The 16,654-nt window shown below is 38.4% G+C and overlaps 1 protein-coding gene across 7 annotated transcripts in view; it reads right to left on the bottom strand.

Annotated features, from left to right (window-relative positions):
• The window catches only part of CLCN3 (chloride voltage-gated channel 3), a 214,988-nt gene that overhangs the window by 28,811 nt on the left and 169,523 nt on the right, over positions 1 to 16,654 (bottom strand). Inside the window, exon 1 of one of the 7 annotated variants that reach the window (XM_057419240.1) lies at positions 4,391 to 4,688. The exons of 5 other annotated variants lie outside the window; for them this stretch is intronic. In XM_057419240.1, the coding sequence (XP_057275223.1) occupies positions 4,391 to 4,472 (82 nt within the window). In that variant the 5' untranslated portion in view covers positions 4,473 to 4,688. Of the gene's footprint in view, positions 1 to 4,390; positions 4,689 to 16,654 lie in introns of those variants that run through there. One more of the 7 variants, XM_057419242.1, reaches the window with a different exon arrangement.

The following is a 16,654-nucleotide window of genomic DNA, read 5'->3' as shown; positions in this document are numbered from 1 at the left end:
AACCACAGTTACATCTCATGGCACTTTCTGTTAATAACCAAAATAAAATCTGTTAAACTCATAACTGAAAATTCCTATCCCCTTTTTATACTAGAAACCTTAAACCAAAGGGCAGCAGAAATTCAGTGCCATAACCATGCTGAGTTTCTCCAAGTAATGCTTTTTCTCAAAGCACTCAATGTTGGACAACTATAATCATCTTCATCACATTTTCTGTCACGAACATGTAATTAGTCTAAAACTCAACTTTATTCCTCTTCCTCTGCTACCAATAAAATTTCAGGAATGAACTCCACCTCTAAGCATGTGTACGCAACTTTCACACCCATTTACTTCAAAGGTCACACTAAGAATTCCAGTCTTTTAATGGCTTTTGATTTTTTATTAATTCTTAAACATGAGGCTCATAAGATGAAATGCAGCCTAAAGCACAGAAGTATAACTTTTACCACGTAGAGGATATGACCTGATTCAGCATGTCTCTGACCCAAAGTCTTAGTAGGATATTATCGTATTATATATCCTCTGCCCCATGGCTTACCACAGGCAGGTGAAGCGGTTTCCCTGATGTTACTGTTAGTAGTATAGTCTAAGCAATAGGAGTCGCACCTCCATAAAGTGGTGACTGGTGCACAATAATGGAATTATGAGTTATCTTTAAAAAAAAAAATTAGGTTTTCTAAACCTAAGTAATCAGTAAACTTACTGTGCTCTTTCTATGTGTAATTTTCACATCTCCCAGCTACTGACTCAATCGCAGATTATTAGTTGACCAGCATTTCATTAATGTTGCTTGAGGACCTTCAAAATCTAAAATCTAAGATATGCTTATGTATATGGAACAAATAAAGGGGAGATAACAACCCTCATAAAAGGAAGTTAACAACCCTCATGCTGAAGCTCAATTTTTGCTGCTGGTAGCTCACCACTATACTGCTACTGCTCACATTACAGACTTCTAAAGAATAGCAAAATGAATGCTTATTTAGGAAAAAAAAAAGGGGGGGGAGGGGAATCAAAGAGTGTGAGCATGTCTGCCAATGGCTGAAGACAAGCCAAATGATGATTTGGAACTTTCAAAAAGCAAAAATGATGAAAAAATAAATCAAAGGGCAAAGAACTGAGCTACACAAACGATTTTTTACACCACATATACTCCAGTATATGGCTATTACATAAAAACTTCTTAGGAAAAAGTGTGTGTGTCAGTTGCTTATAATATACGCAATCCTAAATCAGGACTTTAAAACCATTTCTGAGGAGAGAAGTAGTACTTTCAACTCTTCTAGTTACCAGAAGATACAGTAGAAGTGAACTGTGTTCCTGCAGTTTCATGTAAGTGTACCAGGGAGGATAAGGAGGTCTGGAACTATGTATTTAGTACCATGTAAAGAGCAGCCTCAGGACAGAGCAAGGTAAAGGAACTCCTGATAAGAATTATTCTATATCTTTAATTTTTTCAAAGAGGTGATGATGATTAACCATCATTAAAAGATGAACGCAATAAATATGTATTTTAAAATCTTCCCATTTAATGTTTCACCGCATATCTGCGCTCAAAAAAAAAAAAAAAAAAAGCATCATCTAAATGCAAAACAATGGGTCAGGCTTTTAATAATAATGTAATAATGTATTATAATACTCTGTATTTCATCCCACTGAATGTTAGTAAAGGCCATTAATTAAACCTCAAAGACCTGTAATGATTTAAACCCTCTTTTCATCATTGCTGAGGTACAGCCACTTCGGGTAAGCCACTGCAGTCAATTAGTGCAACAAACGCTTTGATATCACAGAGCAGTTTTTCGTGACGTGATCATTACTCTGCAGGGCAGAAGAGCTGTCAGTATGTGAATAAGGGGGAAAAAATCCACAGGCTTCAACAATTAAGCTTGTTTTCTCAAAATATCTTAATCCATTTTGTCTTGGCTTGTTATTAAAGTGCTCTGAAATCTGCACAAGGGGAAAAAATTCTTGGTAGTATCCTTTTCTAGACCCACAGATAATAAAGAAATGTCAAGAATTTACTTTAAATTTTTGGTTTTGTCTGTTAGCATTTTAAACCTTACTCTGATAGCTGGATGACAGTAACAGATTACTGTCTGTGGTGTTGTGAATCAGCACAAAATACCCACTAATTTTGATTCAATCTATAGAGCAAACTGGTCTGGAGACTCTATTTTCATGAGTTATATGCACTTGACAAATTAAGATTTGCAAGAGATTATGGTAACACTGTTGGGGTTTTGTTGTTTGCTTTTTCTTACTCTAAACTCACTATAGCAAATGCAAGAAGTACCAGTAACACTGGTTTTGAAATACAGTATTAGAATATAGGAAGTAAAAGCACTAACGGAATTCAAGGAAACTGCAAAAAGGAACAGGTCATAACTGGGAATTCTCTTGGCTCCAAGGGTTGTCATCACAATGGGAACACTCAGCTGAACCTTCATCACAGTATTTGTAAACTGCATGTTGAATAGCAATACTCCAATGTGCCAGACACTATTTTGCACTGCAAATCTCTGCTTTTTGTATTACAAAATCAACTACAACCTGGCAAATTCCAGGAATATACAGCTGATCACATTTCAATATCTATAATTTGCGAAATCTCAAAGTGTAATATCATGGCTGTTTGCAGTTTTCATATTTAAATCTACCTACAAATCTAAACCCACAGAGCGGCTGAAGTTGGCAGGGACCTCTGGATATCACCTGGTCCACGTCCACCCCCCGCTCAAGCAGGGCCACCTACAGCTTGTTTCCCAGGACCATGTCCAGACAGCTTTTGAATACTACCAAGGATGGGCATGTCATAACCTCTTTGGGCAACCTGGTACAGTGTTCAGTCATTCCCACAGTATAAAAATGGTTCCTGATGCTCAGAGGAAAGCACCTGCGTCTCAGTTTGTGCCCACTACCTCTTGTCCTGTCACTAGGTACCACTGAAAACAGCCTGGCTTTGTCTTCTCTGCACCTTCCCTTTCTGTATTTGTAGAGCATAGATAAAAAGATCTTCAATTCACACCTTGCAAATGTTCAAAGAAAATACCACCCTAAATTTCTTAGGAGTGACTCTAAAATCTGAGTTAGAAAACTATCCAGCACTTGCTATATAACAATGACTGGGGCAAAGAAAAATTTGCTTGTCTTAAAACAAATCATATTGGAACTTACTGATATTCTTAAAATATGCTGAAAAACATTTTAAGAATCATAAAAAGCAAACAATTAGCCTTTTACGTAAACTACTAAAACACAGATGAAAATTCCAGATGAACATAAAAAGGTGTGACTGTTGACAGAACATAAAGGTGTGATTACAGAACATAAAGAGTTGTGGCTACAGAAATAAGACTTTACAAGGAGAGGTGAAACAACACACGAAGATGGAGAGAAAAAATAATTCTATGTAAAGCATCTCTTTATTCTCAGCCTGCCTCCTCTCTAATGCCATCATAATGTCATAAATGTTGATAACTTTCTAATTTTAGATTAGCCAATTTAAACAAAACTCAAGTGAGAATGTTCTTCATTTACTCTTTTAAACACCAAGGTATAACCATAAAATACAACCAAGAAAAAAAACAAACTATTTATATCGTCAGAATCTGAATGCATAATTTTAATTTATTCCTACTACAGCTTCTCTCAGTACAAACGCAAATCTTCATAGAAGATTGTTTTCAATTTGCAGTAGGAAACAAAAGGCAAGCTCAAAAAAGGATTCCTTCCCTGAACACTAACAACTGTGTTTTCTCTTTAGATCTGTTTCCTTGCAAGCAACAGTGTAAAGAACCCACCACAAAGCTCCAGTTTCTTAAGAGCTCGTCGGTATCGGCTTAACTGACATGTTACAATTGTCCAGCTTTGCCTTCAGGTAGCAAAGACGTCAACAAAGAGCTAAGTCCAAAAGCACGTATGTACAGAAACTTCAAAGCTAGACAAACACAGTTCCTATTCAAGTTAGTGAAAGGCATCAAAAACATCCTACTTATTAAACTCTTGCCAATCTGGTCATGGTCATTCACAGCCGCAGTGCTGGGCTGGGTTTGGTTTGTTTTTTTTGTGTGTGTGTGTGTTTTGTTTTTTGTGCACGAGATCATTTTATTGATTAAAAAGCAAAAAGAGAGAGGAGAGACTGCCACATAAGGAACATGGAGTCAGAGGCCAACGAGCTGTGAAGCAGGGGGGATCTGCCGAAAACACAATCACTGACAGCACAGGAACCACGCAAAACTGAATCCTCACCCTACAAAAGGCACCGGGATGGCAAAACAAAGCAATGTGCTAATTAACAAGCCTCTACAGCTCTGCTTCAGATCCGAACAGCAGTCCCGCACGTCCAGATATGCTAACAAGTCGCTCCAACGTAAATTCGGCATACCTCGTTTGTGCAACTCCCTGAGCGGAATGCCGTCTCCTCCCCCGCCATCGTAGGGCAGATACGGATCGGAAAAGGCATCCATGGAGATGACGAACCGCAAGCCCGCTGGCGGGCTCAGAGGGGCCGCAGCATGTCTCCCGCAAGGGCGGCCGCGGGGGCCGCTGCCATGTTTGCCCGGGACCCGGCTGCGCGCCGCCGCCCTGGCGCAGGACCGGGGCTTCGCTGCCGCTGATGTCACCGCTGGGCGGCCGCAGCCGCTGCCAGTGGCTGCGCGGGCGGCGGGCGCGGCCCCGCTACCTGCGCCTCCCGCTGGGTGCGGGTTGTGCCATCTGCACAGGAAAACGAAGCCACGTATCCGACCGCTGACAGGAAGAAGCGGCGCGGAGCCCGTTCCCAGCTTACGGAAGAGGTACAGCCCTCCGGTGCGCGGCTGCCTCCGGCCCCTTCGCCACCCCCGCCTGGGCTGGCTGTCAAAGGGTGCTGTCCCGAGAACAAGCACACCGCCGGCGGGACGAGTTCACCTGCACAGGTGAAGCTGCCAACGCTGCAGCCTCCAACAAGTGAGCGGTAGGAAACCGGCTCCGTTAAAAAGGCCAACCTCCAACTAAAGACATTCGCCCTCCCTTTGTTCACCTCTCTGAAGCCACACGAACCGAGGCTTTCTAAACAGTTATAATCACATTGTATTTGGAAAGGATAATTCATGAATTCGTGTATTACCCTGAGGGGGGACGGGACTGATTCCTGATGATTTTAGTTAGTCTTTTCCAACATCAAAACGATTACCACCAAGAAAGTACAACATAACCGGCTATCAGCCGGCCACTATGCTCTGCTGCCAACTTCCCCTTCCCTCCCCCTCCCCCCCGTTGAACTTCTAATTTAGTGAGGAGCAGATCTGAACACAGGTGATCACAAACGTTAAATTTAATTACACAAGGCCTAGCTGGAGGGCTTAGAGCAACCTGGTCAAGTGGAAGGTGTCTCTACCCGTGGCAGGGGGTTGGAACAAGATGATCTGTAAGGTCCCTTCCAACCCAAAGCATTCCATGCATGATCCTACGATGACTCTACGATCTAACTAAAACGGGCCAGTGTCTTCTATATTTTTGTGATGATCATGCCGATGTTACAACTACATAACATCCGTACTCCTATTAAAAAGCTTAGGGGGGAGGAGATCAACCATAACACAAATCCCTAATTCAGCTTGGATTACATTACACATTTACAAAACATTTCGAGTCCCTGAAAAGCCACAGCCTCAAAATAGGCAGCAACCCACATGAATGCTAACCAAGGCATCCATGTGACACAACATCAAACAGTAACTGTTACAGCTTTGGCAAAACCCAAGCACTTCACATAACCAGCATCTAAAGACAGGAAATCTCAAACTGACCACATAATTGCCTGCTCTTGAAACAGCTGTTATTATATATTGTATCCATACATTAACATATGTTGACTGTATGATCACATACTGCTCCTATTTTGCACTTACTGATAAGACAACTATTTTATCTGAGGTTTTCATAGTTAGTTTAGTCGTATGGAAACAAGTAAGACATGAATAGTTTTTTCTTTTCCCTCCAGCAAGTAATATAGAACTACTGTCTCCTCAGTCATTACAAGTGTTCTGCTTCAGTAAAATGTCATGCATTAACCACACTACCACTTCAGCTGCAGAGATTCATTTTTGTCAAAATACATAAAAGAAAAAAAATGCTCTGAAAATGGATGTGCAAGTCATTCACCATACTGCATCCGTGTAACAGTTCTCTGTGTGTGTATGCACACAAACGCACACGACTGACATTACTGAGGGGTCCTCGCTGAGTCTGTTCACCCTTGGTGAAGCTGAGAATACTGCATGCCTGCAGCACCAAGGCCCAGCTTCAGTTTCACTTAAACAAGACACAAGGACAGAAATTGATTTTATTATGTATGACTTTTCCCTCGTGGAATTGTGACAGACAACTACTTTAGCTTTCAAATACATTAGTTTCTTACATAATTTTCCAAGTATGGTCTTGAAAAAGTTACTTATTTTAGAAGCCAATGCTACAAACTGTGTACTTCAAATAATCTTTTTGAGCACAGAGTAGGGCATAAATATTAAATTTACTTCACAGATTTATCAAGGTATTAAATCTTAAAAATATGGCTCCAGTACAAATGTTGAAAATGCCGGTATCTTCACAGATGTGAGAATAACATGGGGAACAAAAGAGCATGCAGCAAAATAGGTTTTAAAAACTTACAGACTATCTATGTCCAAGACAAGGGGAACCCCTGAGCCACAGTTACTTAGTTCTAAATTACTGGTGTCTTCCACCAAGTTAAACAGGTATTTCCATTTGCTGTCTCTATCCAAGGAAATGCTCCCTGAAGAGTGGCCTCATACAATCACCTTTTTAACAAGAGCAACAGAACTTTAAGATCCTGAACATCCAAAAGTGGGTTTCAGAACTGTGATGCATTCTCACCATTTGTTTTTGCCTCTTAAGGAAACAAACCCAAGTACCTCTGAACTTTAAATTATTCACATGATTTTGATCTAAGGAGAAGTACAACAGAAATCCCATAGCATTCTCAACTCCTTATCTCAACAGCACTTGCAAAGAGTCTGTAATATTATTGTAAGGCTCTAAATAAAGTCATTCACAGCAGGAAGAAATATAACAACATTTGTAAACTGAATAAAGAATTAGTACAGAGTGAACTGTGAGTTCATTTTATTGTATGTCAATTATAGAAGACAACACTATAAATTCAGCTTCATATTTGACAGAATATGAAATAAAGGATATAGAGGACTTGTATTAACACAGTATAGAAGATCACCAGCAGTTTAAGAGTTTGATGTGGTTACTGAAGGCCTGGAACATCTCAGAACTGATTATAATAATCAGTCACAGCAAAGAAATGTCTAACTTGTTAGCCTAAGCTTGTTCACTGGATTAAGGCAAAATTTCTACACAAGTCTACAACTCAGTCCGAGTTGGAAAACACAAAGGGTACAACTAGTTGGAGGGCATAGCTAATGAACTTTAGATATGAGGAAAAATAATGACAGTCTGCAGCATAGAATGGATACAACTTATTATATAAATTTCAGGAGTCCAGCTAATATGAAATTACAACTCTTCCAAGGTCACTGCCTACAGACTGGCTGCCAAATACAGTCCTTTGTCTAGTCTTAAAAGGCAGAAGTAATTTTCCCTTCTCAATTATCAGTAGCTTTTGTTCTCATTGTTCATAACCACTACCACTGTGTGTATACCCTTTCTTAAAATACCATGAAAGGTGAGTGGTTGTTTCAGGAGAGACAGAGAAAGATACTATGCATACTAACCTGACCTAGTTAAGCCAAACTTTAAAAACAAACAAGCAAAATCTAAAAGTCTATACAATTTAATCTTTCCAACTTTATCTTTTTCTACCTGGTCTGAAGTACTGTCTGACTTTATCTGTCTGACAATTTTATATTCAAAATGGTATGTCAGTTATTTCTGCTGTGAAGTTCATCAAATTCCACAACTGTAGTTAGTGAAATGGTGTCTCTTGTTAACTACGTGTTTTGGGTATTATGGAGTACATAACATTATGAACACTTGCTGTAAGGCCAAAACTTAGTTTTACAATAGCCTTATTTTCAATGACTGAGAATCTCTTAAAATGGCCAATTTAGGACACAGAAGAGCTCCTGCCCAAACAGCACATTTGTAAAGCAGTTTCCTTTCAAGAAGATTCCACCACAGTAATTATAGACTAAGGCCTCAATCCCAGAAATCCTCCATGCCCAAATAACTTCACACATCTGAGTGCTCCCATCATTCTCAACATGCACATACTGTTGTACACCATCACTTACACACATCTATCTTAACAGAAAAGGGCTTTAAGTCCATTGCTCAAAAATATCATAATATATATGGGTGACACACCTTTAAAGCATACTAAGAATGAGGAAAGACACCTTAATCCTCCCTCCACACCTTATATTTTCCCTTTTAGGGAGAGAGAAGAAACATGCTTGAAGTATCTGAAAACATAAGAAAAAGTCAGAGGTCAGACAAAACACATACAGCTAAGCAAAGGTGTCTTGATGTAACAGAACAAGGCCAGTAAAAAGAGGAGTATCACGGCCGTGTGACAGCCTGCTTATCTAAGGATGGAAGGAAGATCTTAATTCTGAAGTGCTATTCCACCATTTAATTTTATGAAAAAGCAAGCCAGGTTTAAGGAAGACAGCCAAGCACCTTGTTACATACAAGCCAAACATATTCTCCCAATTCCCTCAATTACTTGGTTTATTTTGGTGACCATCTAGTTTCACTGCATGAGGTAGTGAAAATTAAAATTGTGTCTTCTATGAAATTCCAAATGCAAGATTGGGGATGCTGAATGATTTCATTTAACAAGAGATGTCAAAAGTGTGTCTGAAGATTACAAATGTTAGAATGACTCATACAAAAAGACTTTGGTGTCTCTTAACTGTCATTTTTCTCTCCTATTATTCTTCAAAACTAAAGCTTCTCCTTCAGCAGAGCTAGAAGATAATGTTCTCTTAAAAAATGCTACATAATAAGAGCACTCCTCAAAACAGGTACCACTCCAACCATTCTGAACAGAATTTAACTCCTATGCACCCACAGTTGAATGTTGGGCCTGGAAGCATCCATTTACAAGTATACACACAGTGTCTCAAAACCTACTGTGTCCCATTCCTCTTCCTTACATTCACTTTCTTTCCAGCTTTATTCTCCTGCCTTTTTTTATCCTCCCAATTTTTTCTTTCATTTACCCTTTTCTTAACCCATGCAGCCAAAATTAAGCCCAGGTCTAATCCCTCTACCATCTCAACACCTTTTCTTAACTTGTGTCAGTTTACTAATCTTGCAGCCCTTAGCTCAGACATGGCCCAGGATGAAACAAACATTATAAAGAACTCTGTGTTTGATCAGTGGTGTTGACAAAAGGCTCCCAGCTCTGTATCAGACTACATACAGAAGACTCCATTAAGCTATTTCCGCTGCCACCTCATCAAAAGCCTCAGTAAGGCAGACAGACAATGGCAGGAAAAATTTCAGACCAAATACAATGTAAAAGCAGAAGTAAACAAATTTACAGCATATGTTGTTAAATAGCTCAAGGCAGATGGGATTTAAACAAGACAGGAGTCAAAAAAACCCAGAGGAATGTGCTTAAGAGTAATACACAGTAAGATTCTTTTTCTATTTGCATTTTATTATACAGAAAAAAAGTACCTTCTTAATCACAGTTTCTTTTTTCGTAATTGCTTGTTTCCCACAAATTAGTTAGTTAATTTTGCTTACAATCATTTCACCCAGCAGAGAATGCTTTATTCCAAGATGCTGAGTAATATGATTGTTTCTTCACTGGCCAACCACAGGTTCTTGAATTATGCTGCTACAGTATTATGTAACTTCCAGTGGTGCTTTTACTCACTGCCCAGACACTGAAGATGGTAACTAAAGTCAAATCCAACCAGCCAACAGAATGCAGCAGAGCAGGTCATGCAGCCACAAGCATGTTGTATAACCAATTCTAGGACTGACTTCCCCACAGCATGGCTGAAACCACTGTGAATCAATAAAATAGGAGTAAATGCTCCCCACTGCCATGCAAAACTGTAGGGCAGGAGAAGAAAGAAACAGAACAGGAAATAATGAAATCATGATGCAACACTAACCCCCAAAATAAAAAATAAACTGAAAAAAACACACAAGCCTTTGGTCTCTAAAGACTGCTTTGGCATCTCAGCTCAAAACACTGAAGGCAAGACTACTCTTTTCAGTTGACTTTTCGCTTCTTTCTGGGGTTGTCCATCAAGCTCTCCTTGACCTGTAGCCTAACAACGCTGGAAGAAAATCCCTGACATCTGCAAACTACATATAGCTATCAACTGTAAGAGGTGGTGGGCTTTTTGTTTTCTTTTTTCCTTTTTTTTTTTTTCCCCTAATTGATCAGCTTTACAGAGACACTAAAAATATATATTTTGTTGTACTAATCAGAAAGAAAAAGCAGGACAGTTTCTGCAAACAAGTTGCTTTCTCTGATTCTAAGAGCCTCTTAACTACTTCCTACCTTTTTTCTTTTCTTTTTCTTTAGAGTAGACTTCTACTAAAAAAGTAGTCCTGCTGCTTTTTCACCTTTGCATACCTGTCCTTTCCTTGCACTCCTATCTGCTAAAACTCTAGTTATAACTTACCAACAGGAAAATTTGGCATCCTTAGTAGAAAGTGATCCTGGCTTACTCAGCAGCTTTCTGAAAGTTTACTTCTCCCTTTCCTAGGACTATTCAGAATTCTGCTAATGCCAGCATTATTTTTCCTCTTATCTAAATGCATTTAAGGAAGTGGGTTTTATCTGCTATAGACTACTCTTATTCTGGTTTAGGACTGTTTATTTTTGGCTACTATTTCCAACTTGCTGTTCAAAGTATGTGCAGGAGATAAAATTACAACACCAACATGTATTCCTCCCTAGACATCCTTATATATTAAGCTTACTTTCTATCTTCAAGAATATCTTCTCCATATAAGCTGTGTGAACATAGTGCCAACAGCAACATTGTATGTTGTTAATACATAATACTGTACTTTGCCAGGCATATTTGAATTCCATGAAACTGAGCTCTGTACTCAGCAGAGGTCAGAATAAAACCGGCTACTCCGTTTCCATGACATATCCATATTCCAAATACTGTGTGAAGTTCTGATCCCTTCCCTTAGTTATAGAAGACATGAAAAAAGGCTGAGAAAGGGGCAGTGAAAAGGCTCCAAAGCATGAGATAGCTGCAAGGTCCAACTGAGCAAACCAGAAGTCCTTAGCCTAGAAAGGAGATAACTAAGGAGGGAAAGAAACAAGCAGCGTAAGAAAACCAATTTTCACTACCTGTTTCCAGTAATAGAGCTCTAAAGATAGTTATTGTTTTAGATGATCAAAACCTTTACAAGTGACAAGAACAAGGACAACAGATTTGTGTTAAAGTATACATTATATACAGGCATAGCAAAACACAAGCTATAAACAATTTAATACCTCACACTGGTCATTAATAAATATACCTGCTTACTAATTTCCTGTAATTAAACCATTGCTTTGAAACTCGAGATTGTAATCCATAATTCTCTCCTCTTAGAAGTGGGAGAGAGCCTACCACCTTTCACAGTGACAGCCCCATGCTGTCCAGATGTTAACCCTTGTTATTTTCTACCTTCAGATGGGCAATGCATGACACACCTTATCAGACTTACAAGACTGTATTTGGCAAGACCATTAAGTCATCCTAGTTTCAGGTCACCCTGTCCTAGTTTCATATGAAACCTTTTTGTATCAAAAGCAGTTTCATTTCAGGAGGCTAATAATACCCCCTAAGACCCTTATGTATCAGCAGAGATTTTTCACAGCTGCAACTATCAACAACAGCAAAAAAAATACAAAAATAATAAAAAAAAAGCTTAAGCTTTTTATTCTGCACAAGGGTGAGTGACAAGGAAGTCCATGTGTCAGTCGCTGCTAAGACAATGTTAGGCGAGGCAGGACTCTGGCAGTTGTAACTGTTCTCAGTAGTATTTATATCTGAATTTAGGTTCAAAATAAAGAAAAAAAGGTGGCTCTTCACATAAAATATAGCTAAGCTGTTAGAGCTTGCCAAAGGATAGTGTGGGCGCCAAAGAACTTCAACAAAAAGTCAGTGGAAGAAAACCCCACTGATAAGGACTAAAACTCTAAAAACCACCACTTGATTAAGAGGCTGTCAGCTATACAAATCTGCTGTACAAGTACTCAGACGCTTATCACATACTCTGTTTTTACCCTTCCTTAGGCACTGACTTTTGACCCCTGTCAGAGACAGGCTGCTGAGCTAGGTGGATTTGTGGTTTGACCCAGTACAGCTGTTCCAGTGTTTCAGGGACATCATGATACCCTCTTCCAGAATGACATCTTTGTTTAATCCAAGCAGATGAAAAGCTTTCACTTCACCATGCTGGTAACCAAGAATATTCTCAAAGGTAGAAAACAAGAGTGTAGCCTGATATCAGTTTGGTTTAAATCTCATATGCCTCCTTTGGTTGACTTGAAAAAACAAAGGTAAAATGAATAAATGAAATATTAAAACTGTAGTGAAAATTGTTTCTTTAGTACCTGGAGACTTTATGGTCATATTGGATTTAATTATTTTATTGTACAATTCAGACTCTTCTTTCTACATACCTATATATATATATGCCATCACATTTCCTCTGCTTTCATCCCTTCATCTTAATGCTATTCATACATTGAGCCTGGGAGAAGGACATACTTAAAACGCTACACCAGGCTGTCAAATTGAGGATAACTGCCTTAGCAGCATCTGTTAACAAAGCTAGCATGCTTTAAGCATTTCAGCAATGCTGCAGAAGGAAACCAAAGAAATTATATAATATCGGAAAGATGGAAAGAATAAATTACTAGTAGTACGATTCATCTTCTTCCTGAGCAGCTGACTGGAAATGCACATGCTTGTGTGTTTTGCAAAATGATGAAACCTAATTTAGTAGATGGACAAAATTAACATCATGCATTACTAATAAAAAAAGTAAAAGAAAATGTGGTTCTGTGTTGTCACATATCCTGTGTTTAGCTGCATTAGTAGCATGGAGCATACGCAAAGTGTCTGCAGCTATATACAATTCTACAGGAAAAAGTAAATTATAACCAGTTACTGACAACTTAACTAGTTAAAATAAACTATGCCCCACGATTCCCCTTGAGCAAGTAATGTTATTTTATGCTTCAATTTGTATGGCATAATTTGAGAGCAAATATATTCCTTACTGAAGGAGAACAGTAAGCCCATTAATGCAAATATTCCTAACCTGGAAAATAGGTTGTATGTAACTTAGGAAGAGATATGTCAAACTGTCATAAGGACTGTGCAGTCAAGTCAGTTTTATACCATATGCATGGAAAACACAAGCAATGCCAATGGTGCAAAATGATTTTGAAGACCCTTCTTAGTATCAGTTGTGGACAACAGGAAGAATCCGTTAATGCAATTTCAATGCATAAAAAATATAACAGGAACTTCAGCTCTTTATGCAGGAAATAAGTTATTTTATTCTTCTTTGTATTCTTTCTTGTTTTTAAAACCTGTAATAGCTAAATAGAAGCAAGCATACATGTGAAAGAACATTCAGGTACTGTTGGAAAAGATAACTATGTCTAGATCTTGCTTGAACAATTAACATCTGATGTGGTATGAATTTCTTGATTATATAGAACCAGCCGCACTTGTTAAAAATGACATTCTGTTTGCCAAATAATACCATAATATTAGTTCCCTATATTGTGAACTAATATATATGTGATGTATTTTTAATGTCAGTATTTAGGGCACTGAAGATTGACTGGTTTGGTCACTCAGTTTAAGCAAAGGACTAACTCCTGCGTAAGGCCAGTTTAGGACTGCTGCAGTGTTTCACACCATGACCTGTTGGCATAGTCTTTTTTTTGGTGGCACTGCTGTCACTGCAAGGAGATAGTAGCAGCAGCTTTTGAATTACCAATTTACAGGTTGTCATATTAAGGTTAACTATTGCCAATTTTATGTTAACACCATATGCCAGACTGTAAACTGTCTCCACACTGAAGTCACAATATAAGCAACTAAGCTCCTTCAACTGAAGAAGGAATCACTATAGCTATTGAAAAGAATGCCAAGCACATTCAGGACTCAGAGTCCCACAGGAAGATCAAAGTACCTTGAGATGTGAACACCAGTGAGATCATTTGTTTGCAAACCGTTTTTCCTGAAAATACGGTTTAATCATGATTTCAGTCAGTGCCCTGAAAAATTTTCAGTCCGACATTACCAAAATCTACCTCCTACTGAGCCTGCCCTACACTTAAAAGACATAAGAAAAAAAGTGAACACTGATGCAGTCCTCTCTCGCATTCCCTAAACAGCCCTCAATCATGAGTAAAATTATGAAGAGCTCTCAGTTTCACCTCACTGGTTGGCTAACCCTGAGTCATAAAAGGAGAAAGTTTGAACTTTTGAAGACACTTGTTACAACCTTCAAGCCCCAGCCAAAAGCCTAGAATTGTGTGTCTCAAACTTCAGAGACAGGCACAAGACAATACTGAGAGAAAAAGAACGGATTAGACGTTTCATCTTCCTAGTCATATTCCCCAATTAAAACATTAGTCTGATAATAGATGTAAATTCTGGAGATTTCACTTCTGGTTAGAAGGAATTCTTTTTTTTTTCCTCTGTTAGTGATGGAAAACGAACTATCCTAGTGTAACTGATTTTTAAAAACTAAATAGCATAGATCTCCTCCTGTGAAATTTAAACCAGTAAATATTAGCTTACATGGCTTAACTATTAAAGACCCGATAGCTCTTCAGTGGTAAGTATAACATGTTTAAATTGACCTAGCAAGAAGCAAGGCAAACAGTCTAAAAATAAAACATAGATAAGCCACAATGAAAACAATCTCCACATTGCTTGCATGGAAGTTCATTGCATGTACAAGCATTGGTAAGATGTCCTCCCTACAAAGAGGCAGATACTTCTGTTACCAGTATAATGTCACCATACTTCTCATTAAACAGCAGTTTAATAAGAAAAAAAAACTGACTTAAGTACCATACAGAGATTAGCTTGGATAAGCAGCAAAAGCAAGTTTTGATCAAAGCTGACAGGTAGTATTTCTTCCAGGCAGGGCTTTGGTGCAAATCATTCAAGCTTCCACATGCACAGCAGTTTAATTATCTAGCATGTTAAAACACACACTACAGTCAAAAGGATTTACAATGTCATTATACTTATTTGTTCTCCCTAATGCTGCCACTAAAAGTCTGAAATTTGTGCAAAGAAAATGGCTACTGGAGAATATAACAGACATATGATATACTATATATATTTATACATAAGAATACATTCAGTATATAATACTACATATTCACAATTTCTGTATTCTCATATGACACAATAAAGGAAAGTCATATATATGCTTTCAGATGTTGTCAAGAGAAAGAAGATTGTTGTACATCACTGTTTTGTAAGATAATGGTGAATCCTCCACATGGAACTCCACAAAACCACTTAAATTGCTAATCAGAGATAACACAAAAAACACACATCTCTATCAACTAAATAAAAGTCTACATCAGACCTCCTGAATACCATTTTTAGTTAACAGTCACTTGTTTGGTCTCCTATAGTATCAAGGAATTCCCTACATAAGACAAGCAGCGTATATATCACTAGTGTTCTTTCCCAATGTCATCCCATTTCTGCATGCTTTCAAGAGAAGGCATATTCACCACTGAGTAACAGCCCCAATGGCTTTATAAGCCTCACTTAAGTACTTAAGGGGTAATGTGAATGGCAATACTGTGCTGGCTTTACAGAACTGCTGTCCTGACAGCCAAGGGACTTATGAAGCCTACTGAAAAAAGCAGACTCCTTCCATTAATCTACTGCCCTCTGAATGAGGGGGGAAGACAACAATTACTTTAGAAATTCCATAATGTTAGCTTTCTATCTGCATAATGTATGTGCAGTTTATGGTCTTAATCTTCATTTTCTGAAAAAATTCTGAAATTCTGTATTTTATTACATAAACTGTAAATTTACATTGAATATTATTGTCCATGGCAACTTATCCAGATTGGGTAAATTCATCTCTGTGCTCATTTGTACTCCAAGCTTATATTCCGCAGCTATGCAGCTTTCAGTTTAACTACATCATTTCCACAATCATTTTAAGTACAGATACATTAATGCCATTTTTGGTCATGTTGCTAAGAAACCAGGGTTACAAACTCTTCCAGTCCTACAGACTTAAAAATCACAAACTACATGTTTAACTAGAGTTCCTCATTTTGGAAGGGCTCACCAGCTAATGCACAGAGCTAGCCCTAATGCTCCTGGCATTCACATCATGCTTGGGAGCGCTTGCTGTATTGAGAAGCATGGGATCATCTAGTTACTGGGATAGTCTGCCCTTCCTCAGGAGGTAGAACAGATTCTGTATAGTGAATGCATCTGAACTTAGACTAGACAAAACAAAATACATCAATAAAGACATGATTAGAGGATATAAGTATTTTAATAATAATTAAAACAAACAAAACAAACAGTTGATGCTAAGTGAGTCATAGAGGACTGTAAAAAGGACACATGCAGTCTAGCAAGAAAGTGCTTGGTCCTGTCAAAATTTGCTTATTTAAAAACACATA

Source organism: Pezoporus wallicus, unplaced genomic scaffold (assembly GCF_028554395.1).
Source record: "Pezoporus wallicus isolate ANWC-B61680 ecotype Strahan unplaced genomic scaffold, APGP_CSIRO_Pwel_v1 contig_2384, whole genome shotgun sequence".
Taxonomy (NCBI): Eukaryota; Metazoa; Chordata; class Aves; order Psittaciformes; family Psittacidae; genus Pezoporus; species Pezoporus wallicus.
Note: the sequence above shows the minus strand (reverse complement) of the source record. Positions and strands in the feature narration are given on the sequence as shown.